The sequence below is a fragment of the Neoarius graeffei genome, chromosome 4, assembly GCF_027579695.1.
Source record: "Neoarius graeffei isolate fNeoGra1 chromosome 4, fNeoGra1.pri, whole genome shotgun sequence".
NCBI classification, from domain to species: domain Eukaryota; kingdom Metazoa; phylum Chordata; class Actinopteri; order Siluriformes; family Ariidae; genus Neoarius; species Neoarius graeffei.
Genome location: NC_083572.1, coordinates 73,026,138 through 73,052,637, shown reverse-complemented (window position 1 = coordinate 73,052,637; position 26,500 = coordinate 73,026,138). Strand labels below are relative to the sequence as shown.

General features: G+C 40.4%; 1 protein-coding gene across 5 annotated transcripts in view; it reads left to right on the top strand.

The window, feature by feature from the left end:
- The window catches only part of ptprfa (protein tyrosine phosphatase receptor type Fa), a 498,031-nt gene that overhangs the window by 416,730 nt on the left and 54,801 nt on the right, over positions 1-26,500 (top strand). For 4 of the 5 annotated variants that reach the window (XM_060919685.1, XM_060919683.1, XM_060919686.1 and 1 more), the window contains exons 21-23: positions 4,987-5,099; positions 8,004-8,036; positions 14,137-14,234. In XM_060919685.1, coding sequence (XP_060775668.1) covers positions 4,987-5,099; positions 8,004-8,036; positions 14,137-14,234 — 244 coding nt within the window. The remainder of the gene's footprint in view (positions 1-4,986; positions 5,100-8,003; positions 8,037-14,136; positions 14,235-26,500) is intronic. The other variant, XM_060919687.1, reaches the window with a different exon arrangement.

Sequence of the window (26,500 nt, the reverse complement as noted above, 5' to 3'; positions counted from 1 at the left end):
TAAAAAGGCAGCTGACTTTCTTGTCATTTCTTAAAGAAGTAAGCAAAAGTAATTGGGGTAGAACAAGGTGAGGAAAAAGCAAGGGAGGCATCATTTTTGTTTCTGAAACGTGTTGCCTTGCATCACTCACAAAATACAACCCTGTGCCTTATGGGCAGTTTTGGGTTTGTAAAATACCAGAGCAAATCACAACACTGGAAGGAGACTGTAAATGATATAACTGCATTATGAAGTAATTTGGTTAATTAGGAGAGCTAAGAAAGTTGTGGTGGGGGGGGGGGGGGGTTCCATTGATATCAGTATTAGTATAAGTTAGTGTATTTGTTGTATGTTGTTTAAAGGGCATAGTGTAGTTGTGTAAGACCCCGTGTTCTTAGTAAAATATTGGTTATGAGATAAAGCACATCCTCCTTCAGTCCTCCCATTGGATCACTGAACTGTTATGGCTGTAACCTCTTGTGGTATTGTGGTGATCATACTAACACTCTTGGCCCAAGGTCTCTGACTGCATTTAGCACTACTGTATTGGAGCACTGTTGTGTCTGTGTGTTCTGTGACCTTTTTCCTCCATGTTTACCTTCTGGATCACACAATACAGTTTATTTTAATCACAATGCACTCTACATTCACTATATATATACAGTTGAGATTTGTCACAACACACAAAACTGGTCCCAGAAGAAGGCAGGACAATTTGCCTGTGGGCAACTCTGTATATCTGTCTCTTCTGACTTTCTGATGTATTTGTCTTCCTTCTGCTTTTTCCTACACGGCCACAGCAAACAGGAGAGGTAAGTCTCTCTCTCTCTCTCTCATCCACTCTCTTTCTCATTTTACTCCCCCTTTTACTCCCCCAATCACTCACTTTCCCAATTCCATATGTACACTCCACTCCTCCCCTCATTCACTTCTTCAATCTCATGTCCAAGCCATAAGCCACTCTCATGTCATTCCTCCATCGTCTCATTCTTCAATGCTCTCATTAGCCCTTTTTACTATTCCATAATATTGGCGTAAAGAAAGAACCTCTGTATTTCTGGCTTCAGTGGTTTACACTGAACCAAATAAAGCCGGCAGGAAGCTGCACTAGTGTGTGTTTTTGCATTGCGAGCCGGCGTTCTGCAAGCAGAGGTGTGACGGGTCACAATGGAGCCTCGACGTCGAGGGTGATGTATCTATGTGTCAGAAGTATGAATAGCCTAAGCATATGCTTTGGGTGAACTGAGTGCTGAGGTGCTTTTGTTAGGCCACTCATTTTTTATTTTCTGGTTGACGGATTTTTCAGGTCAAATTGTGTGATGTAGGGCGAAATAAGAAAAAAATAAGGCTACAAGATTGAAAAAAATATTATTTTCTTTAAATGAAAAAAAATGTGTAGGAGGAAAAAATAATAATAATGCAATAAAAATAATAATAATAATAGATTCTAATTATAAATATTTATTATTAATTTAAGTTCAGCCATTCGTCATACCTTTTTGCAGGCAAGGATGTGTACTTTCGTTGGACATTCATGAGGACATCAAATGCTGATGGGCAACTGTCACTTTTTTTATCTGTTGCAACTGGATCGGTCCTTATGTCCACTGTAAAAAATTTGTAGCCAAATTCATCCACTACAACTGTCATGGGCATCTGTAGGTCGGCTTGTGTCAAATCTGCTCGATGACCATCGTTGCCAACTCTAACGGTAAGGATATCGGCCAGAGCACAGTCTGCCACGTGCATAATAAACTCGCCGACAGTTTCTCCTCCGGCAGACTGCTTAAATGCAGCTTGTCCCCCATTTAAACGAACCTGCACAAACGAAGTCATTGTGATTTGTTATTCGATTCTTCTCACATGGCATGAATACGCTTCCTGGACGCCGCCATTATTCGCAATGCACTTTGGGAACTCTCGAGACACGAGACGCGAATACAGTGGGGTCAATACAGTGACCGAAAAAATGGCAAGTTGTATCGCGAATGGTCATGATAAAGATGCGATTTAATATTTAATTTAGATTAAATAAAATTATTTTCACATCGGCATCTTTTGAGAGATCGGCGGGGGAAAAATAAAAAATAAATAAAGTTGAATTTTTTTTTCAAGCGGCACTTTTCTCAGCACTTTGGCGGATCCGTCAACCAGATAATATAAAATGAGTGGCCTTAACCGTAACATTTATACCACGCTTCAAATACAGGCGATGTTGCTGAGCATCAAATGCAACATGTAATCACTTCCATTAAATAATTCACATTTACGGGACGTAACAGCCTTATATATATTTAAAACAGTTATTCCATGAAATTGAGTCGTACATGAGCTGATAGCCGATGAGAGGTGCAGCACCGAGTTAGCTATAAGCCATGTACGACGAGATTGAGTGGAATAACTGTTTTATAATTTTATTACATTCACTGGATTTTGAGAAACAGATCATTTTTATTTTTAATTTTTGCAAATTCAATACATAAAAATTTTATACAAAATGTCTGACAAAATCATTTCTGCTGAGAATGTAAACAAACTGGCAAAATGACAGTTGCAATTTGTGAAAAATACGATAATAATAATTCTTGAAAAATAAAAAAGATACACTCTTACCATCAAATGCTTTCACTCCATATTTTGTTGTTTTTTTGTATTTTTGGGGGTTTTGTTTTCAAGTAGAGTTTTTATTTCATCCTCGGTTCCTCAACGTCAATGTCCATGACCTGTGGTGTCCCCCAGGGGTTGATTCTTGGACCATTACTTTTCAACCTTTATATGCTCCCACTTGGGCAAATTATCAATAAAAATTCAATTTTGTATCATTGCTATGCAGATGATACCCAAATTTATTTTGCTCTATCACCTAATGACTATGCCCCCCTTGAATGTCTCTACCAGTGTATCGATCAAATCAATAGCTGGATGTCACAAAATTTTCTTCAGCTGAACACAGATAAAACAGAAGTAATTCTATTTGGAAAAAAAGATGAAAGACTCAGGATTACCACTATTCTTGACACAAAAAGGATTAAAACTAAAGAAATGGTTAAAAATCTTGGTGTTTTCATTGACAGCGAGCTAAACTTTGACAGTCACATGAAAGCAATCACTAAAACGGCATTTTATCACCTAAAAAACATTTCCAAACTAAGAGGACTTATGTCAAAAAATGATCTGGAAAAACTAATATATGCCTTCATCTCTAGTAGGGTTGATTACTGCAATGGCCTTTTCACAGGCTTGCCAAAAAAGACCATCAAACGACTTCAGCTGGTTCAAAATGCAGCGGCTAGGGTTCTCACACGAACAAAAAGAACAGAGCACATTACCCCAATTCTAAGGTCCCTTCACTGGCTTCCAGTAAGCTACAGAATTGACTTTAAAGTATTGCTGCTGGTGTATAAATCTCTAAATGGTACAGGGCCCAATTACCTCTCTGATATGTTGCAGCGGCCTAACCCGATCAGATCTACCAGATCGCAACAGAAAAATTTACTATTAAAACCTGTTGTTAAAACAAAGTGTGGTGAAGCAGCTTTTAGCTACTGTGCAGTACAGCTACGGAACCAACTGCCAGAGGACATTAAAAATGCTCCTGCTGTTGGCAGCTTCAAATCTAGGTTAAAGACCAAGCTGTTTTCAGATGCTTTCTGTTAAATAATTAATATTTTTACATTTTTTATAATCTTTACTTTCTCTGCATGTTTTAAATTTACTTTAATTTTATTCTATTTTATTCCGCTGGTTTCTTTTTCTTTTTCTCCTTTTTTTCTTTTTGGCATTTTATTATTTTATTTCTACTATTGTTTAATTCTTATTATTTTCTTTTAATTCTTTTAATTAATTGTTTTAGATTAAAAATAAAATTATTTTATGTAATTTTATTTCTCTATTGTTTACTGTTTTTGTTTTTGCTTCTGTAAAGCACATTGAACTGCCATTGTGTATGAAATGTGCTATATAAATAAACTTGCCTTGCCTCGGTTGGTTCAGCAACACGCGCCGCCATTTTGTTTTTTTTTACTCACAGTATATGAGCTGATATCCTAGTAGTAGAGTAGCTAATCAGAGCGTGCGATTGCTCATATCCAGTGAATGTGGATAGAAATATATACGTTTGTGTCCTTTAGCCAAGCTGGCTTTTTGAAGGAAAAAAGTCCCACAAACAGAGAAAGAGGGAGAAGTGGAGAGACTCGTGCAAGCAACATGTTTGTAGATCAGAAATACAGCATGTTGAGAAAGTAAAGAGCTGTTGGAAGCTATTTGAGGCAGAAAGGTGTCCAACCTTAGACACCATAGATGGAGACGTTTTAATTCGCGTTGGTCTCAGAAAGAAGAATGCGAAAAGAATGTCAATCTCAAAAATGTCAATCTCCTGTTCCACGGTGCCGCCTGTCCCTTTTACACAGATGTCGATTCCGGCCCTGTTACTACTAATCGTTCCGGCTCAGAGGGGGAACGACACAAACCCCCGTTCCGCATTCGGATGTTTTATCAGCACACGAGGCGGAATAAAGGCATAAGATTCCCACCTTGAACAGGTTGTGTAAAAGGGGTTATTGTCTCTCTCACTCCTCCATTCTGTCACACTCTCCTTCCTCCAGTGTCCACTGTTTCATTTCTCTCCTCTCTCACTCCTCCACCTTCTCACTCATCCACTGTTTCACTGTCATTTCTCCACACATGGAGATCAGTATGTACTATCTGAGTCTGTATATACATGTTAACATGTACTGTATGTGTGTGTGTCCATCTGGGTGTTTGCACTTTTTTTGTTTGTATGTTATACGCTATGTGCGTATTAATGTCAATGAAATTGTGCAATTATCTGCATAGCTTAATGTATTTCTTTTTTGTAATAGCATAAAGTGTATGGGAGTGTGTAGTTCTGTGCTCTAATTAGTCCCCTTGCTGTGTGTGTGTGTGTGTGTGTGTGTGTGTGTGTGTGTGTGTGTGTGTGTGTGTGTGTGTGTGTGTGCGTGTGTGTGTGTGCGTGTGTGTGTGTAGGAAGCGAGCATCCCCCTCAGTGAAGGATGAACACACAGCCGGAGTGAAGGATCATCTGCTGGCCCACTCGTCTGATCCTGTAGAGATGAGGAGACTAAACTACCAAACACAGGGTACTGCAATGTACACACACACACACCTTGATTTGGATAAACAGACACAAACAGATGTGTTTCATTACACATATTCACACTCAGACATTGTGTAAATATACACTATACGCTGGTAGAAATAGGGGGACAGTAGGAGCCAATTTCTGTCCCCCAAGGTACAGTCTACACTATTGTACTCCCTAGGGCTCATTATTGAACTTCAAGGTAACTATGTGTACCTTTTTAGGGTCAAAAAGGTACATATATGTCTCCAAGCAGTGTATAAAGGGTACAGATAAGTACCTTAGAGGGCACTGACCCAGTGACAAGCTGTTGTACCCCTAAAGGTACAATAATGTACTTTATTTTCTGAGAGTGTAGATGCATATGTTAGAGCTTTGGGTAGTTGATGCACCTCCAGCTAATATACGAACTCCATACAAACTGAACTTTGACAAATAAAATCTCTCATCTAACAAGCTTACTTTGCTAGCTAATGTTTGTAGAGAACACTAGCTAACTTAGGAAATGATTCTTCAGGTATCGCTACATAAGACATACAAAATCTATCAGGAGTTCGATCAGTTTACAGGGACACTTCCAAATAAAGTGACTCATGACAGAGTAGTAGGAAAATTACACATTGTATATACATATATTTTATATCATATATTATCTGCAGGGTTTGGGAGTGTATTTCCATTGCGAGCGTAAATAACTGTTCATGTTACAATAGAGAGGGGAAGCATCAGGCATTAGCTATCGACTAATATATATAGTGGGGTCCAAAAATCTGAGACCGCATTGAAAATCTGGGATTTTTTTTTTCATTTAAAATGGGGGAAAAACCAGAAGGTTTTAGAATTTTTAATATTTCGCACAAAGAAAGTAAATATTCAATGTCTTGAATTTATAATATTCAAGATTCTGCACTATTTCTAGGTCCCTATTTAAATGTAAGTAAATGTGTGATATTGACCATTTTAACTGATTTGTACAAAAGCTCAGGTTTTCCTCTTCCACAGGTTTCATCTCTTTTATTAAAGCATGTGTTCAGATGACAAATCTGATGGAGTTGATCTGAAATAGGTCGTAAGGTTTTGCACAAACTTGTCCCTGCCAGCTCAATAATATCATATTTAATAATTTTTTTTATTAAATTAGAAAAGAATACAAAATAGAAGCATTTTCATGAATGGTCAGAGAGACTTTTGGACCCCACTGTATGTGCGTGTATGTATATATGTAGAGAGAGAGAGAGAGAGTGGTGAACATATTCACAAATGATCAAAGCGAACAAGTGAAAATATTTTCAACACAAGAAGATAAACTTCATATCTTCATGCCACCGTGTAATGTTCTTTATATTATATGGACACATCCACAAAAAATGCAATTAATCAAAAGAATTTTAATTTTGAACCGGTTTGCCATTTTGACAACGTGCGTCCAGTCAGCGGGAAAACACTGGGAGTGCCGTCATTGGAGTGAAATATCGGGAAATATGTCACTCAGATCCACAATGTATTTCATATGAAAAATACGAGTTTTTCAGTGAGACGATAAACTTCATATCTTCAAGCCAACGTGTGATTTTCTTTTTATGATATCGACACAGCTGGGACCTCCCAGCTGGTAAATAACATTTTATATATATATATATATATATATATATATATATATATATATATATATATATATATATATATACACTGTATATATATATACTGTATGTATGTATATATATATATATATATATATATATATATATATATATATATATATATATAAATTTTATATATATATATATATATATATATATATATATATATATATATATATATATAATGTTATTTACCAGCTGGGAGGTCCGTATCGTGAAATACTGTGACCGAGGTCTTGAAAGTCCTCTGGGCTGAGGTCAGTATTCAAGGCCGAGGTCACAGTATTTCACCATACGGACCAACCTTAAGCTGATAAATAATATATTTATTTTTTTCTTTACCAAATTCTAACAGAAAACGAGAACACTCGAAAGGGAAAGCCGAGCCGAGGCGAGCCGCCATTTTGAATCCTCATTCACGGCTGTAATGCAAATTGCTTCCTCCTCGGTATACAAGTGCACTTCCATGGCAGGAAAAAAAACTACATTTTGCCACCTATGTAGTCCCCTATTTATACAAAATTGAGTCATTCAGGATTCAGCCATGTTTTTGCTCGGCGTTAGCAAGTTAGAAGTTTTTAGCTTTCTCCTGAAATATTTTCTTTTATTTTGTCTTCCTCAGGATAGTAAAACTCGCTTTCGCTGTGAACACTGTCGTTATCACGATCCATGATGTAAAATTAATGCTATTCTCCTGAGAAATGCTGGCAAAAAATTATAAGATTTTTGATAATCTTATAAATATATCTTATAAAAAAAAAGATAAAATGTTGACAAAAAATTCTACTATGTTTGTTGTTGTGAATGAGCGAGTCCCCAGAGGTCCATAACTGGGGTCCGTAACTGGGGTCCGTACCATAGGATATGGACCTGCTCTCCAGCCAATCAGAGCGCAGGATTTGATAGAAACTGCACCACGAAAAAAATAAAGAGAATTATGTCACAGTTTTGGTTCTGCATGTCCCAGATGTAGCTTGTTTGAAAAATACCAGTGGTGGATAGATAGACAGACAGACAAATGTGTTAAATGAAGAATCAAGTGTATTAGGGCAGGACAACCTGAGACCATAACATGCCTCCTGGCATGTTATCTAATGTGATTGATACCTAATGTGTGAATTTCAATTTTAGTTGGAGCAACGAAAGCCGAGTTTTTCTTCATTTTTCTCTTCTTTTCTTACCGCTCCCTTCTTTCCAAATCTCAGCAGTGTGTGGGGTTCTTTATGGCTGTTACATTTCCTTCCCTCATCTTTTCTCCACAGGTTCCAGTGACCCAAGCTGTCCAGACACTCCAAGTTAGTGTCCATCCGTTCTTCCTGTGTCACCTACACATTTGTCTCCATTTTCAGCATTCTCTCACTAACTTCCCCTCCACTTCTACTTGTTTAAACTCCCTGAGGCCAATTCCATTACTTTAGCAGCGCAAGTGAAGTTTGTAAGATGATGGATCGAGAAAACTCCCAGGTAGCAGAAGATACTACTGCAATCTGATGAAATAATAATAATAATAATAATAATAATAATAATAATACATTATTATTATTATTATTATTATTATTATTATTATTATTAACAGATATGAATTTTGAGACTATTCAAAGCAGTTCCTCCTCTCCTTGGATTCAGGAATTGTTTCTGTGGAAAAATGATAAATAATGCAGTGATAACTAACAGTTAGCTCATCCATATTTTTAGTGCTGTTTACTGATTTGTATTTGAGAAACTACACTGTCCTGCTGAATTTCAAACTTTTCCGTTCAAGTTTTTCTATTCTATTCCAAAATGGATGTCAACTCCATATCGCATTTAGAAAATTCCTGCTGAAATGATAAGCTCAATAAAACGTGAATAATTAGCCAGATGTGAAGAGCACATGACAGAAAAAAACAGGCATAATGTGAATGCACCATATGTGAAAACTGGGCTAATTTTACGCTTAAAAAAAAAAACTTGAATGAAAAATAAATGACATTATTTCACTAGCTAATTAGCACACTAGCTAGAAAACCCACGAGCAGGTGAGCAAGTACAGAGCGTCAAGGAAAATACACTGTACAAAATAGTTTCCACTGCACATAACGCTGATACAGTAGTCTTCATTCTAGTCAGAAACTAGACCGTAAACACTGATATGATGCAGTATAGTGTTTATAGAAATCAGTTGTTCTTACTATTCTACTTTACTTTGCTAGCTAATTAGCAAACCCTTCTTAAGCACTTGCATGTTAATAATTATACAAAAGTTTTAAAGGAAACAGACTACGCAAGTGGACAAGGAAATAATTACAATTACCATACTTGCCAACCCCCAGAGAATGAAAAGTGGTAGATCAGATTGCACGACACAGCACACCCTTCTTGGGGGTATGGCGGCATGGTCCTCCGGAAATTTTTTGAAAAAAAAAAGTCAAATCGTGCATTCTGAGTGCCATGTTTGAAGAAAACTGACCAAGAAATCAGACATACTTCTCACCTTGCCTCAGTGCTTTGATGCTGAGATGATCCGACAACCAAGTCACCTTGAACTTGTTGTCATCGCAAATCTTTTTTTTTTCCCCTTTGGAGTTTTCATTGTTCACAATCACCAAAGTGTGTTTGGCTTTTACAAACACTGGCATGATTTGTTGTAGCATGTAAGCTCATTGTCGATTGGCTCGAACCATAATGAGATCCAGTGGAATGGTGCGATAGACCGATATGATTTAGATTTAGATTCAACATCATTATCGCGCCGTTCCACTGGCTCTCGGCTTCACTTAATATAACTATTTGATGCTATATACTTGTGTCCACTGTGCTGAAAACAACTGAAGCGAAGTGAGAAGAGCAAATCCAACAGTGTTCGCTGATTATTTTGCAATGTGGTAGTTTTTAGAACTAAAATGGGTAGGCAGTATTCACCTGTCACAATCAGTAGACTACTGTGTGGATTGGTGGAGTTGGTAAGTATGAATTACAGTTTCTGTGCTGCTTCACTTTGCTAGCTATTAAGCAAACCGTACATAAGCTCTATAACTCTTTAGCTGGCTGTGATTAGCTTAATGTGAAAATGAATATACAAAAACAGACCATGCAAATGGACAAGAAAATCACTACACCCACATTGTTCTTGTAGCCAAGGTTTGGTGTGCTCCTGCTGAAAGTCTGCTCCTCTTGTGATGTTTGTGCAAACCTGTTTGACACAGTTGATGCACATTTACAAGTGTGTAGGGGAAGTAGGCGAGGGTGTGTTGAAACAGACCTGGAACACAGAGTTACACTCCACTGTCCTGATTTTTCAGCCATTCTCTTACCTAGGCTGATCATTCGGGCTTTGTGTGTTGCGCCCCCTACTGGCTGAAGCTTTTCTCATCTTGCATATCATTTACACAGTTTATAGTGCTTGCTTGGATGGGAAGCAGGTGGATGTGGGGCTGTATGTTAAAAACCAATCCATAAGTTGTTCAGAGTGGAGAAAGAGTCTAGATTCCAACCAGTCAATAAGCATGCATGTCTATCTATCTATCTATCTATCTATCTATCTATCTATCTATCTATCTATCTATCTATCTATCTATCTATCTATCTATCTATAGTGCTCAGCGTAAATGAGTGCACCCTCTTTGAAAAGTAACATTTTAAACAATATCTCAATGGACACAAACAATTTCCAAAATGTTGAAAAGACAAAGTTTAATATAACATCTGTTTAACTTATAATGTGAAAGTAAGGTTAATAATATAACTTAGATTACACATTTTTCAGTTTTACTCAAATTAGGGTGGTGCAAAAATGAGTACACACCACAACAAAAACTACTATATCTAGTACTTTGTATGGCCTCCATGATTTTTAATGACAGCACCAAGTCTTCTAGGCATGGAATGAACAAGTTGGCAACATTTTGCAACATCAATCTTTTTCCATTCTTCAACAATGACCTCTTTTAGTGACTGGATGCTGGATGGAGAGTGATGCTCAACTTGTCTCTTCAGAATTCTCCAAAGAAAATAATTTCTTTACACCACAAAGGTGAAGGCTACAAGATGATCAGCAAAGCTTTACTTATCACTCAGAATACTGTAGCAAAAGTGATACAAAAATTTAAGAAAGATGGAACTGCAACCATGTCCCAATAGCTAGCCGCTGTGTTCGGGGATCAGGTCGTCGAGGCCCCTGCCTTCGACTGCCGCCCAATCCACACTGCACCGGCCCCCTACGGCTACCTCTGTGGGTGGTGAACCCACAGGAGGTCGGGCCCACGTCACCGCTTCGGGCTGAGCCCGGCCGGGCCCCGTGGGCAAAGGCCCGGCCACCAAGCGCTCGCATATGAGCCCCAACCCCGGGCCTGGCTCCAGGGTGGGGCCCTGGCTGCGCCATACCGGGCGACGTCACGGTCCTTGATCGATTCTTATCCATAAGGGTTTTGGTAAATGTCGACTGGGGACATTGTCGGGCGGTGGAAGGAATACTTGGAGGATCTCCTCAATCCCACCATCACGTCTTCCATTGAGGAAGCGGAGGCTGATGACTCAGAGGTGGACTCGTCCATCACCCAAGCCAAAGTCACTGAGGTGGTTTGCAAGCTCCTCGGTGGCAAGGCACCGGGGAAGGATGAGATCCGCCCTGAGTATCTCAAGTCTCTGGATGTTGTGGGGCTGTCTTGGCTGACACGCCTCTGCAACATCGCGTGGCGGTCGGGGACAGTGCCTCTGGAGTGGCAGACTGGGGTGGTGGTCCCTCTTTTTAAGAAAGGGGACCGGAGAGTGTGTTCCAATTATAAGGGAATCACACTTCTCAGCCTCCCCGGGAAGGTTTACTCCAGGGTACTGGAGAGGAGAATTCGGCCAATAGTCGAACCTCGGATCCAGGAGGAACAATGCAGTTTTCGTCCTGGTCGCGGAACACTGGACCAGCTCTATGCCCTTCATAGGGTGCATGGAGTTCATGGGAGTTTGCCCAACCAGTCCACATGTGCTTTGTGGATCTGGAGAAGGCATTCGACCGTGTCCCTCGTGGTATTCTGTGGGGGGTGCTTCGGGAGTATGGGGTTCGGGGCTCTTTGCTAAGGGCTGTCCGGTCCCTGTACGAACGGAGCAGGAGTCTGGTTCGCATTGCCGGCAGTAAGTCAGACCTGTTCCCAGTGCATGTTGGACTCCGACAGGGCTGCCCTTTGTCACCGGTTCTGTTCATAACTTTTATGGACAGAATTTCTAGGCGCAGCCAGGGGCCGGAAGGAATCCTGTTTGGGAACCACAGGATTTCATCTCTGCTTTTTGCAGATGATGTTGTCCTGTTGGCTTCTTCAAACCAGTACCTTTAGCATGCACTGGGGCAGTCTGCAGTTAAGTGTGGAGTGGCTGGGATGAGAATCAACACCTCCAAGTACGAGGCCATGGTTCTCGACCGGAAAAGGGTGGCTTGCCCTCTCCAGGTTGGTGGAGAAGTCCTGCCTCAAGTGGAGGAGTATAAGTATCTCGGGATCTTGTTCATGAGTGAGGGAAGAATAGAGCGTAAGATCGACAGGTGGATCGGTGCAGCCTCCGCAGTGATGCGGTCGCTTTACCGGTCCGTCGTGGTGAAGAAGGAGCTGAGCCAAAAGGCGAAGCTCTCGATTTACTGGTCGATCTACGTTCCGACTCTCATCTATGGTCATGAGCTTTGGGTAATGACCGAAAGAACAAGATCGTGGATACAAGTGGCCGAAATGAGTTTCCTTCGCAGGGTGGCTGGGCGCTCCCTTAGAGAGAGGGTGAGAAGCACAGTCACTCGGGAGGAGCTCGGAGTAGAGCCGCTGCTCCTCCACATTGAGAGGAATCAGCTGAGGTGGCTCGGGCATCTCTTTCAGATGCCTCCTGGACGCCTCCCTGGGGAGGTGTTCCAGGCATGTCCCTCTGGGAGGAGGCCCCGGGGAAGACCTAGGACACGCTGGAGGGACTATGTCTCTCGGCTGGCCTGGGAACGCCTCGGTGTTCTTCCCAAGGAGCTGGCCGAGGTGTCTGGGGAAAGGGAAGTTTGGGCTTCCATGCTCAGACTGCTGCCTCCGCGACCCGGCCCCGGATAAGCGGATGAAGACGAGACGGGAACTGCAGCCATCTCACAGAGACGTCCAGGTCGTCCACGGAAGTTAACACCTCGACAGGAGCGTCTTCTGATGAGAAGGGTTGAAGAAAATCAGCATGGAAGTTCACTGCAGTTATCTAAAGAAGTAGAAAGCCAAACTGGGGTGACTATTTCCCATGACACAATACGGCGTACACTGCAGAGGAATGGCATGCATGGATGCCGTCCACGAAAGAAGCCTCTCCTAAAGCCCAGGCACAAAAAAGCCCCCCTAGAGTTTGCCAGGGCCCATGCTGACAAAGATGAATACTACTGGGACTCTATACTCTGGAGTGATGAGACCAAGATAAATGTTTTTGGAACTGATGGCTTCAAAACTGTATGGCGTTGCAAAGGTGAGGAATACAAAGAAAAATGCATGGTGCCTACAGTGAAACATGGTAGTGGCAGTGTCCTTATGTGGGGCTGCATGAGTGCTGCTGGTGTCGGGGAGCTGCATTTCATTGATGGCATCATGAATTCACAGATGTATTGCTCTATACTGAAAGAGAAGATGCTACCATCACTCCGTGCCCTTGGTCGTCATGCACTTTTCCAACATGACAATGATCCTAAACACACATGTAAGGCCACTGTTGGATTTCTGAAGAAGAACAGGGTGAAAGTGACTCAGTGGCCAAGTACGTCTCCTGATCTGAACCCAATCGAACACCTATGGGGAATTCTGAAGAGACAAGTTGAACATCACTCTCCATCCAGCATCCAGTCACTAAAAGAGGTCATTGTTGAAGAATGGAAAAAGATTGATGTTGCAAAATGTTGCCAACTTGTTCATTCCATGCCTAGAAGACTTGGTGCTGTCATTAAAAATCATGGAGGCCATACAAAGTACTAGATGTAGTAATTTTTGTTGTGGCGTGTACTCATTTTTGCACCACCCTAATTTGAGTAAAACTGAAAAATGTGTAATCTAAGTTATATTATTAACCTTACTTTCACATTATAAGTTAAACAGATGTTATATTAAACTTTGTCTTTTCAACATTTTGGAAATTGTTTGTGTTCATTGAGATATTGTTTAAAATGTTACTTTTCAAAGGAGGTGTACTCATTTATGCTGAGCACTGTATCTATCTATCTATCAGTCCTCATGTTTTCTCATAAAGGCATCATGCTCTTGTTGCCTTCATCTCTTTGATGAAGTGTGCTTCAAGTTTGTGTGTGTGTGTGTGTGTGTGCAGCACACAGCTTTGCTAACCACTGTGCGACATTGCAGGGGATTGCTGATATGACTGAACAGATTGCTGATATAACTGAACTCCCATAATGCCATGTTTTGTCATGTCCTGTAGGGATGAGAGAGCACCCGCCCATTTCCGTCTGTGACCTGGCTGAACACATTGAGCAACTCAAAGCCAATGACAACCTCCGTTTCTCTCAGGAATATGAGGTATGGGCTTAAATCCAAACCCAAACTCTACAACTGCATGTTTATTTTTTTAATTATATGAAAGTTTGATTCTAAAGAGACAGTGATTCCTTTGTAACATCCAAACTGAAAAAGATTTTTTTTTTCCACTGCATTTATACATTAGTGAAGCCACTGAGGGACAAAGTGACATGAATGCACTTCAAATAGCTCTTTAAAGTGGTGTTTTGTGTGAGGATAAATCAGAACATTTGTAAGGAAGGTTGTGTCTCTGCAGGCTCACAGGGCCGTACAGACAGTGAACAGACCTCCAAATGCAAGTCACAAAAGGAATAAGACTCATACTGACCTGGTGGTTCAAAGTGATCTGAGTTTTTCAAAGAAAAAGTATCATTTTTGTTAACATTTTCAATAGTAGTATATTGAAAAACTTTTCACAAGGGGCATTATCACAAAGTTGACCCCTAGTAAGACCCACAACAGCGAGGCAAAGGTAACAAAATGAATTCAAACTCATAAAGGTTCTTCTCAGGTCAAAACCTTCCACAAAATTGAATGTCTTTTTCACAAAAATGACATAACCAAGTCAATTGAACAGAGATGAAACCTTTTTTCATCTTTCGACTCAGTTTGTAAATGATTTTAGGCCATTATTAAAGGAAGCCCGTTACCAGCAATTGCAGTTTTTCAGTGTGAGCAATTTTGTCGAGTGTATGCAACAAAATAAATTACAGGCATATAGCAGACGCTCTTATCCAGAGCAACGTACAACATACCCAGTGCAGCCTGGGGAGCAGTCAGGGGTTAGGTGCTTTGCTCAAGGGCACTTCAGCCATTCCTGCTGCTCTAGGGAATCAAACCGGCAACCTTTTGGTCCCAAAGCTGCTTCTAAGTAAGTAAGTAAATTTTATTTATATACACACACACATATATATATATATATATATATATATATATATATATATATATATATCTATATATATCTCCACAGTCTTGGTGCCACTGCCTGAAATGCCCGATCCCCACGAGTTTTGAACCAAGTACGTGGGGTAACCAACAACATCTGACCTGTCGACCTCAGAGCACGAGAAGAAGAATAGGCTTCTCTATCTATTAGCCCATGGCTTCCCCTTACATTATTAAATACTCCCACATGCCTATAAGAATGCTGTTGTATGTTAAGGGAAGCAGTCATATCCGTATGGTAGCATGTGCATCTGCCACTTCATAACTTTCCCTGAAAGAAGGAGAAAAGCTTTGGGGGTCCAGTGATGGCATTTTCATAGTGTTCTTAATTTGAAATGCTTTCTCTCTGATATTTATCTGACATTTATTTTCAGTAACTGCTTTATCCTAGGCAGGATTACAGTGTATTCAATACCTATCCTGGAAACACTGGATGGGACACCTTTCTATCACAGGGCACCACAAACACACACACACACACATGCCTAGTGGCCAATACAGTTACCGGTGGAAGGAAAAGAGTATGAATATCTCAATAATTTCTGCCTAGTATGATTAATGTATCAGTCAAATATGTGTCATGAAATTCATTGCAAAACTATAAACACCCTCTACCAGTCTCCTTCTGCTTCTTATCTCTCACTTTTCACCTTTTTTTCCGTAATATATGATTTTTTTTAATTAAACTTAGTGTGTCACCCTTACAAACTGAACTGGAAATGAAGAGACAGGAGGCAGTCTTAGGACAATTCAAAAAAGGCTCTTTATTTTCCTTCACACTTTCCTTCACAGGGCGGCACGGTGGTGTAGTGGTTAGCGCTGTCGCCTCACAGCAAGAAGGTCCGGGTTCGAGCCCCGTGGCCGGCGAGGGCCTTTCTGTGTGGAGTTTGCATGTTCTCCCCGTGTCCGCGTGGGTTTCCTCCGGGTGCTCCGGTTTCCCCCACAGTCCAAAGACATGCAGGTTAGGTTAACTGGTGACTCTAAATTGACCGTAGGTGTGAATGTGAGTGTGAATGGTTGTCTGTGTGTCAGCCCTGTGATGACCTGGCGACTTGTCCAGGGTGTACCCCGCCTTTCGCCTGTAGTTAGCTGGGATAGGCTCCAGCTTGCCTGCGACCCTGTAGAACAGGATAAAGCGGCTAGAGATAATGAGATGAGATGAGACTTTCCTTCACTCCACCCTTTCAGGGATTTTGTTTCACTAAACACATCTACACACGCGCGCACACACACACTATCGGCTCTATGCTGCTCAGCTCCCTCTCTCTTGTGGCTCTCATCTCTCCCCCTTTTATCCTTGCTGCTGCTCACTGAAACACCGAACACTTGTTTGAAAAATCCAGCGCAGGTGTAGATCCTTTCCACTCACTTTTCCTGGCTCTGCCCTCCATTCACAAACCAGCGCTCCACCACACCCCCGCCTCTTCATTTAGAACGACTCAAGACAGAGATCTACAGTACTGTGCAAAAGTCTTAAGCACCCTTTTTTTTTTTTTACAAACTTTGTTATAGATTTCTATTTTATGACTTCTACGTTATGGAGTCAGTACAAAAACATTTTAGAGTCCAAACGTTCGTTTTCCAGCACAAAATTAAGTGTTACAGAAAAAAAAGTTTGTATCTGAGCAGCGTATTACATAAGAGAGCACTTTTGAGATTAAAAAATAAAACATAATGAAGGCTGCTGGGTTTTGATGCAAAATTAAGAACCAAGTGTCCAGAAGAACTGTGGCTGGTTCTGCAAGATGCTCGGTAAAACCTACAGCTCATTTCCTTATAAAACTGCACTCATTGTACCTGAGACAACTTTTTTTTTTTTAACGCAAAGGGTCTTCTCACACCAAATACTGACTTTGTTTCATTTATTATGGCTTACTGCTGTTTATAGTATTTTTTTAATGTTGAAACATTTCATTTCATTATTTTTGAGCCTTTTTTGTTCTACATCATTTCTTTACGTGTGCTGCCTAAGACGTTTGCACAGTTCTGTATCAGTTCAGACTTTTAATTTAACCTTCCAAAATCTAAAAGCTAATAGTGTACATAAAATGGTATAAAAATGAGTTTATAGTGTTTGTGTGCTTGGTTTCCATTGTATAGTGGCTCCACAAAGTTTTCTTTACAAAAACCTAGAGTGTGCATTTATGCAACAGGGGAGCTATTTTAGGTATTGCAATATTGGAGGACAAGAATGCTTTCAGAAAATAATTGTGCAACAAGACACAATTTCTTCTTATCATTGGTTTGGAGGCTTCTTGATATATAAAAGCTTGAAATTAAGGCTCATGTTGACTCCATCTGTAGCTCAGCAGGGTGAGATGGGCATACTCACCCCAGTGCGACAAAATCTAAATTACGGCCAAGAAATAAAAGTGTGTGTGTGAGAGAGAGAGAGAGAGAGAGGAGTTTATACATTTTTGGGTATTCTTTTCTGAGAAACAGTGTCAGTATAAACTCTACACACACACACTGGAAGAGCCTTAAAATAATCACTTTCAGTTTAATTGAAAGCCGTCATATCTGAGCTCAGATCCCTGATGAGGCAACATGAATGAATAATTCATTGCAACACAGGGATAATATAAACTTGGGGAAACTTCCTGTTGGTAAATAAAATAAGGATGCCAGTTGGATGAAATAAAGATTTTCTGAGCCAGAGTTTCTTCATTCCTGCCCCCAGTGAGAATAAAAAAAGACCTGGTGGGAGTTTTGATTAAGATCCACACAATATATTTAACCATTTTTTAAAAAGCAATAGAAAGTAGGCGATGTTTAAAAGCAAAATTATGGTCCAAGCCAAAAGCTTAATCATAGGTATTATGTAATTGGACTGAGCTGACATGCAGTTACATGCTACTTTACTTGGATGTTACTAGCTGGACCGCATGCATGATCTATAAATGAAAGCCGAATCTTGATTTGGGTGTAAGAGTACCATTTGAGTTCAAGATGGAAAACTGAGAAGAACAGCCCAATGTTAACCTGAGCAGGTCATCGTCATTAATAACAGCATTTGTAAACATGTAGGGGAGCATCATGTTCAGAGATTTAATCAGGACTAGTCCAGTAAAAGTTCAAATTCAGCCCAGTAAATTAATTTAGCATCTGTGTTCCATATTAAATAAATCTTTTTGAGTTCTTCACATGGTGGTGTAGTGGTTAACACTATTGCCTCACAGCAAGAAGGTCCTGGGTTCGAGCCCAGCAGCCGACGGGGGCCTTTCTGTGTGGAGTTTGCATGTTCTCCCCGTGTCCGCGTGGGTTTCCTCCGGGTGCTCCGGTTTCCCCCACAGTCCAAAGACATGCAGGTTAGGTTAACTGGTGACTCTAAATTGACCGTAGGTGTGAATGTGAGTGTGAATGGTTTTTTGTCTCTACTGTATGTGTCAGCCCTGTGATGACCTGGTGACTTGTCCATGGTGGACTCTGCCTCTTGCCCGTGACCCTGCACAGGATAAACGGTTATGGATAATGGATGGATGTAGTTCTTCACTGTATCAAAAGATTAAAAAAAGCTAGTCCCTATTATTCCACTCAGGGGGCAAAATAGAGCAGTAAACACAGACATAGTTTTAAGGGGGAAATGAATTGCGGTATTTTCACCTGTTTTGTAGTTGATGCTGAATGTCGTTACCTAAAAAGCGTTTGACATCCATGGTCTGTGACTTTCCTATAACTATATAGATACTCTCTTGGGAAATTAAATGAGATCACCTATGCCTAATAATCTCTTTTTAAGCTATTGTTCATGTACCGTAGTGCAGTGCTCTTAGTGGAGAGTGTCCGTTTCCTTGTTGTGTATGTGTTGCTGGCTAGGATCATTCTGATGAAACCAGTGAGGTACCCAGTGTGTATGGGTGTGGAGAAAGATTCAGGTGGTATGCAGAATTTCAGCAGAGCTCTGGGCTCACTTTTACTTCTGAGAGGCTTTTCAGCACACTTTCAAAAACTCAAAAAAAAAAAAATCCTCCACATAACGGAAATGCAACCGAAAAGGGGCCATCACTCGCTCGCGGCTTTCGCTTTGCTAAAGGTTAAGATCGCTGTCTGTGTGTGTGTGTGTGTGTGTGTGTGTGTGTGTGTGTGCACATGCATTACAAACTCTGTCAGCTTTGCTACAGTTGTCCTCTCTCTCTCTCTCTCTCTCTCTCTCTCTCTCTCTCTCTCTCTCATGCTCGCTCTCTGGCTCTTGGCAGTTACTGAAACCACAAAGAAACAAAACAAGTAGACTGGTGATAAGACTCAGGTAGAATCATCACACATTACCTGCCAGTCCAACCGACCATAGTTGCTCCCCCACACACACACACCTTTTCTACTTTAAGGCCCACCTATTCATACTTGTAACAATTCAGGCCCATTAAAAAAGATCTTTAATTACTTTGACTCATCTATTCTATTAGAATCTAATAATCTACTGTAAAGTGTATTAACTGAGTGCAACATCACTCACTGTTGCAGATGGGAGCCCAGGAATTAAATAAATACAGTAAAAACCAACTGGTTTTAATTGGAGGTGTTGTATTTAAACTGCATGGATGTGCCAGAAGCCAAACCATGCATGCAGGTCATTCTCAGTCAAAAGGGATTAAAGATCCAAAAGTGGAGTCTGGTTGATTAACACAAGAACTTATTGCCATGTTTGTTTACAGCAAACAAGCAAGTTATTAAAACCAAGAAATACACTCAAAAGACGTGGATATAGAAACCGCTCAATGGGATTAGATCTTTACTCGCTAACAAAGAAGGATTTTTCCTCTGAGTTGGAAAATTATCCATCCATTGAGTTCCCTGACATCTCAAACTACCTGGTGCTGCAGATATCGTTCTACACGGACAAACAGATGAAAACCTGGAAGAGCATGGAGATGTACAAGTTTTTATATGTGGTTGGGTTAAAAATCTGGGGATCAGGACACTACAAGATAGATAGCAGTAGATGGAGCTAAGTGCAGGAAGAGTGTTTATTAGCAGGCGTGATATTTACAAAAATGAAAGCAAAGCAGAAAGCAGAGTCATAAAGCAGAGTATTTAAACAGCATTCTAAACATGGCTAGAAACAAACATTACAGTGATAATGATAATACTTTGCAAAGCCTCTGTGAAAACAGTGTCCATATCTGCACATGCTGATTGCGCTCAAATCAGTATCAGGTGTTTCCCATAACGACTGGGTCACAAGAGCGCGCACAATGCGCTCTGTGAGTGAACATGGCCACTCGAGGTGCAACAGACTCAAGTGCGCAAAGGCATGACAGTTAAGTGTTCGCATGCTGTGTGACCACAACTTTTAGCTCATGTGTATATCTTCATGCATCGTCACCAAAATTCCTCATTTTCACTGATAACCCATCACAAAGCATCGCGAGCTGTAGGGTGACCATAGCTTAATGAGACAGATGTGGCGTCAGATGCAACCCAGCAATTGTACCATACTATAAGTAAAAATTAGCTTCAACTTGAAAAAAAAATCACAGCCCACTAGATGGCACTTCGCAGCCCAGTGGTTGAGAAACACTGCTCTAGGTCATGCATGGTTATGACAGCAATGTGACATAACCTCCTTTATATGTTAAACGCTTGTTAGCACTGAAGATAGCACTGAAATTGGCCTACTGCCTCCTGGTGGACCCAAAGGGCAATAGCAAAACTTGTAAAAATAGAGGAATATCAGAAGTGCAACTTTTCTGTCAGAATTCCTTCCTAGCTTGCTAGTAGAGGTTTAGCAGTGTTATGGAGAATTGGATAAGACTGATTCCCTATAGATGTGTTCACTTTTGACAGTTTAATTTGTGAAGAAAGCAAAAAGACATGCAGGGAAAGCTATCTCAGCACTTTTTACTGGATCTCTTGAAGGGGAAAGTGAGTAAATAATACGTTTAGACAGCCCAGTAATATATAGGAAATAGTCATGTAGTAATATTATGAGCTAAATATAAACTTAAGCTGATTCAAGATGAGTCAAAGTTTTGAAATGTTATCAGTTACACACTCATCAAGCATAAAGAGCAACAGAATAACAAACAGAAAAATGTGTGTGTTTGTCCACCATCTGGCTTTATGTAGCCAGATATTGAACTACTTCTACATCAGCTGTAGATTTGTTAGGTAGCTCAGGAGAGCTACCCATGGTGGATGTCAAGGACACAGAGCAGTTCCCACCCAACCATTCACACCTATGGGTAATTTAAAGTAGCCAGTTAATCTAACCGTATGTCTTTGGATGGTGGGGAAACCAGGGCAGACCATGCAAACGCCACACAGAAAGGTCCCCGTCAGCCATAAGGTTCAAACCCAGAACCTTCTCACTGTGAGGCGACAGTGCTAACCACTACACCACCATGCTGCCTATGTTGAGCTTTAAAAAGTGTATCAAGAGAATGAAAGTGAAATGAGGACAGGGTATAGGTACAATTGAAATAAAGGGTTAGAAGGATTGGGAATGGGGAAACAGAAGTGTGGGAGAATAGCGAGGGATGGACAGATGTGGAATAGGTAAAGTCATATTGATAAAAGGATTTGGGGACTGGCAAGAGCAGAGGGTGAAAATGATGGGTAATGAGACAAGATGAAGAGATGGAATCTGAAGATGAATATTCTGAGAGGAATGGGAAGAACAGGAGAATGGAGGAAAAGGACATTGAGAGAAATAAAGGAAAGATAAATGAATGCGTAAAAATGAAAAGATCAATAATAGGAAGTGGAGATCAATAATAGGAAGCAATTTGGAGATTTATGAGCTGGAACAATGGTGAGATGAGGAATAGTAGATGGAGAGATTGAGGAATGGAGGAATGGGGGTATGGATAGAGACGAAGAGATGCAGAAATTCAGGAATGAAGTAAGAAGAAGGCATGGAAGAATAGGGAATGAGAATGAATGGTTGACTGGATGGGGAAAGGAAGGTATAATATGGCTTGGGATGATGGAGGGATAAAAAGATGAAGGAATGAAAAGAGATTAAGGAATGTCAATGGGGAGAATGGAGAGATGAACTGTTGGTCAATGGGGCAGATTAATGGATGGAAAGATCAGAAGGTTAGGGACAGGTTAAAGAATGACAGGAATGGGGAACGTGAAGGCATAAAAAAGATGTAAGGATAGGGATAAGAAGGGATAATAGGGAGGAATATGGATAGGGAATGCAGATGACTGGAGGAATAAAGGCATGAGGGAATGGGATAACAATAGGTTAATAAAAAGATAAAAGAAAGGAAAAATGGAGAGACTGAATGATGGAGAATGGACCAAATTATCTAACGTATACATTTCAAGGGCTGATTAGCTGAATCAGATGTCTGGTTGGGGGACTAAAATGTACTGTACAGGATGTTGGATACTCCAGAACCAGGGTTGGGAATCCATGGAGTAGGCAAATGGGAAAATAGAGGGAAAATAACTGAATGGTGGGATGAAAGGATGAAGAATAGAGGAGAAATAGAGAGGCAGAAAGACAAATCCATTAGCAGTAATGGGTGTGATTTGTCAATGTGAGATGCAGGAAGCTGTATCTAACGGGCTGTTAAATAAGATATGCAGCTCCTCCTCTCTCAAACACTGGCATTATATCAGACAAGACATACACACAGGGCAGGGGGAGAGAGAGAGAGAACGTTAGCGCTAAAATGTGGAGGTGGCCTAAAGAAGATGAGCATAAAGGAAAAACACTCAGTGTTTAAAGAGATGTTCCCTGATAGGATGAGGTTTTTATGGGGTTGGATGTGATCATTTAAGCATTCAAAGTAGATGGTGTATTAGTTGCTTTATCGGTAAAGTCATTAGCCAAAGTCAAAAACACAATGGACTATAAAATGGAGTTGATGCATCAATTGAAGTCCAAAGACCCCTTGCATCCGCAAAGCAAGCATGTGGGGTTTTGTTTTGGGGTTTTTTGTTTGTTTGTTTCTTCGCTTTTGTAATTGAAGTGCTATTTTGCAGGATCCAATCAACGTCCCATTACCCAGAGCTGTGGTGTAATCATTTCCCTAATTACATTTTTAGAACGAATACAAACAAAAGTAATCCGGATTTAGTCGCCTTTAATAGTGTTTCTATTTTATGTGTATTCCGTGCGTAATCAGTCATGTTTACTGTAACACTCATAAGCTAGGATTTAATTCAACTTTATTGTCTTTCTACATATTCGACAGGTGTACTTGTGTAATAAAATGCTTTTTTTACCAACTCGGCTGAAAAAAAAGTCAGTACACAACAAGGTAGTGGAGTTATAAACCATTACTCTTATACATGTATACTACAGTGGTGCTTGAAAGTTTGTGAACCCTTTGGAATTTTCTATATTTCTGCATAAATATGACCTAAAACATCATCAGATTTTCACACAAGTCCTAAAAGTAGATAAAGAGAACCCAGTTAAACAAATGAGACAAAAATATTATACTTGGTCATTTATTTATTGAGGAAAATGATCCAATATTACATATCTGTGAGTGGCAAAACTATGTGAACCTTTGCTTTCAGTATCTGGTGTGACCCCCTTGTGCAGCAATAACTGCAACTAAACGTTTGCGGTAACTGTTGATCAGTCCTGCACACCGGCTTGGAGGAATTTTAGCCCATTCCTCCGTACAGAACAGCTTCAGCTCTGGGATGTTGGTGGGTTTCCTCACATGAACTGCTCGCTTCAGGTCCTTCCACAACATTTCGATTGGATTAAGGTCAGGACTTTGACTTGGCCATTCCAAAATATTAGCTTTATTCTTCTTTAACCATTCTTTGGTAGAACTACTTGTGTGCTTAGGGTCGTTGTCTTGCTGCATGACCCACCTTCTCTTGAGATTCAGTTCATGGACAGATGTCCTGACAGTTTCCTTTAGAATTTGCTGGTATAATTCAGAATTCATTGTTCCATCAATGATGGCAAGCCGTCCTGGCTCAGATGCAGCAAAACAGGCCCAAACCATGATACTACCACCACCATGTTTCACAGATGGTATAAGGTTCTTATGCTGGAATGCAGTGTTTTCCTTTCTCCAAACATAACGCTTCTCATTTAAAGCAAAAAGTTCTGTTTTGGTCTCATCCGTCCACAAAACATTTTTCCAATAGTCTTCTGGCTTGTCCACATGATCTTTAGCCAACTGCAGATGAGCAGCAGTGTTCTTTTTGGAGAGCAGTGGCTTTCTCCTTGCAACCCTGCCATGCACACCATTGTTGTTCAGTGTTCTCCTGATGGTGGACTCATGAACATTAACATTAGCCAATGTGAGAGAGGCCTTCAGTTGCTTAGAAGTTACCCTGGGGTCCTTTGTGACCTCGCCGACTATTACACACCTTGCTCTTGGAGTGATCTTTGTTGGTCGATCACTCCTGGGGAGAGTAATAATGGTCTTGAATTTCCTCCAATTGTACACAATCTGTCTGACTGTGGATTGGTGGAGTCCAAACTCTTTAGAGATGGTTTTGTAACCTTTTCCAGCCTGATGAGCATCAACAGCGCTTTTTCTGAGGTCCTCAGAAATCTCCTTTGTTCGTGCCATGAATCACTTCCACAACCATGTGTTGTGAAGATCAGACTTTGATAGATCCCTGTTCTTTAAATAAAACAGGGTGCCCACTCACACCCGATTGTCATCCCATTGATTGAAAACACCTGACTCTAATTTCACCTTCAAATTAACTGCTAATCCTAGAGGTTCACATACTTTTGCCACTCACAGATATGTAATATTGGATCATTTTCCTCAATAAATAAATGACCAAGTATAATATTTTTGTCTCATTTGTTTAACTGGGTTCTCTTTATCTGCTTTTAGGACTTGTGTGAAAATCTGATGATGTTTTAGTTCATATTTATGCAGAAATATAGAAAATTCTAAAGGGTTCTCAAACTTTCAAGCACCACTGTATAAGCTGCTTTATATCAATATACAGTATTTTGCTCTGCAAATAAAATTGAATTGAATACAGGGAATCCTTATAGTAATGAAATATCTCAGCACTACTGATAACTGATTAAACTGCTTATCAAATATTAAAGCCTGCACTTCTTAAGGATAAGTACATTGTCTTGCAAAAGTATTCATCCCCTTGGTGTTTGTCCTGTTTTGTCACATTACAAGCTGGAATTAAAATGGATTGGGGGGGGGGGGGGGGGAGCACCATTTGATTTACACAACATTCCTATCACTTTAAAGGTGAAAATTGTTGTTTTATTGTGACACAAACAATAATTAAGATGAAAAAACAGAAATGTGGAGTATGCATAGGTATTCACCCCCTTTTGTATTATTAAGATCCACTTGTGTGCAATCAAAGTGTCACATGATCTGTCACATGATGTCTGTATAAATCAACCTGTTCTGGAAGGACCCTGACTCTGCAACACTACTAAGCAAGCAACATGAGAACCAAGGAGCCTCCAAACAGGTCAGAGACAAACTTGTGGAGAAGTATAGCTCAGGGTTGGGTTATAAAGACACCAAAGATAACATTGAAGGAGCTACAAAGATCCACAGTGGAGATGGGAGTATCTGTCCATAGGACCACTTTAAGCCATATACTCCACAGAGCAGGGCTTTATGGAAGAGTGGCCAGAAAAAAAGCCATTGCTTAAGAAAACACATTTGGAGTTTGCCCAAACAGCATGTAGCAGACTCCCCAAACACATGGATGAAGATTGTCTGATCAGATGAGACTAAAATTGAACTATTTGGCCATCATGGGAAATGCCATGTGTGGTACAAACCCAACACCCTGAGAACACCATTCCTACAGTGAAGCATGGTGGTGGCAGCATCATGCTGTGGGGATATTTTTCATCTGCAGGGACAGGAAAGCTGGTCAGGACTGAAGGAAAGATGGATGGTACTAAATACAGGGCAATTCTGGAGGAAAACCTGTTGTTTGAGTCAGCCAGAGGTTTGAGACTGGGATGAAGGTTCTCATTCCAGCAGGACAATGACCCTAAACATACTGCTAAAGCTCCACTGGAGTGGTTTAAAGGGAAATATTTAAATGTCTTGGAATGGCCTAGTCAAAGCCCAGACCTCAATTTAATTGAGAATCTGTGGCATAACTTGAAGATTGCTGTACACCAACACAACCCATCTAACTTGAAGGAGTTGGAGCAGTTTTGTGTTGAGGAATGGGCAAAAATCCCAGTGGCTAGATGTGCTCAGCTAATAGAGCACATCTAGCCACTGGGACTGGGACCCCAAGAGACTTGCAGTTGTAATTGCAGCAAAAGGTGGCTCTATTGACTTTGGGGGTGAATACCTATGCACTCTCCACATTTCTGTTTTTTCATATTAATTATTGTTTGTATCACAATTTTTTTTAAAAAAATTGCACATTTAAAG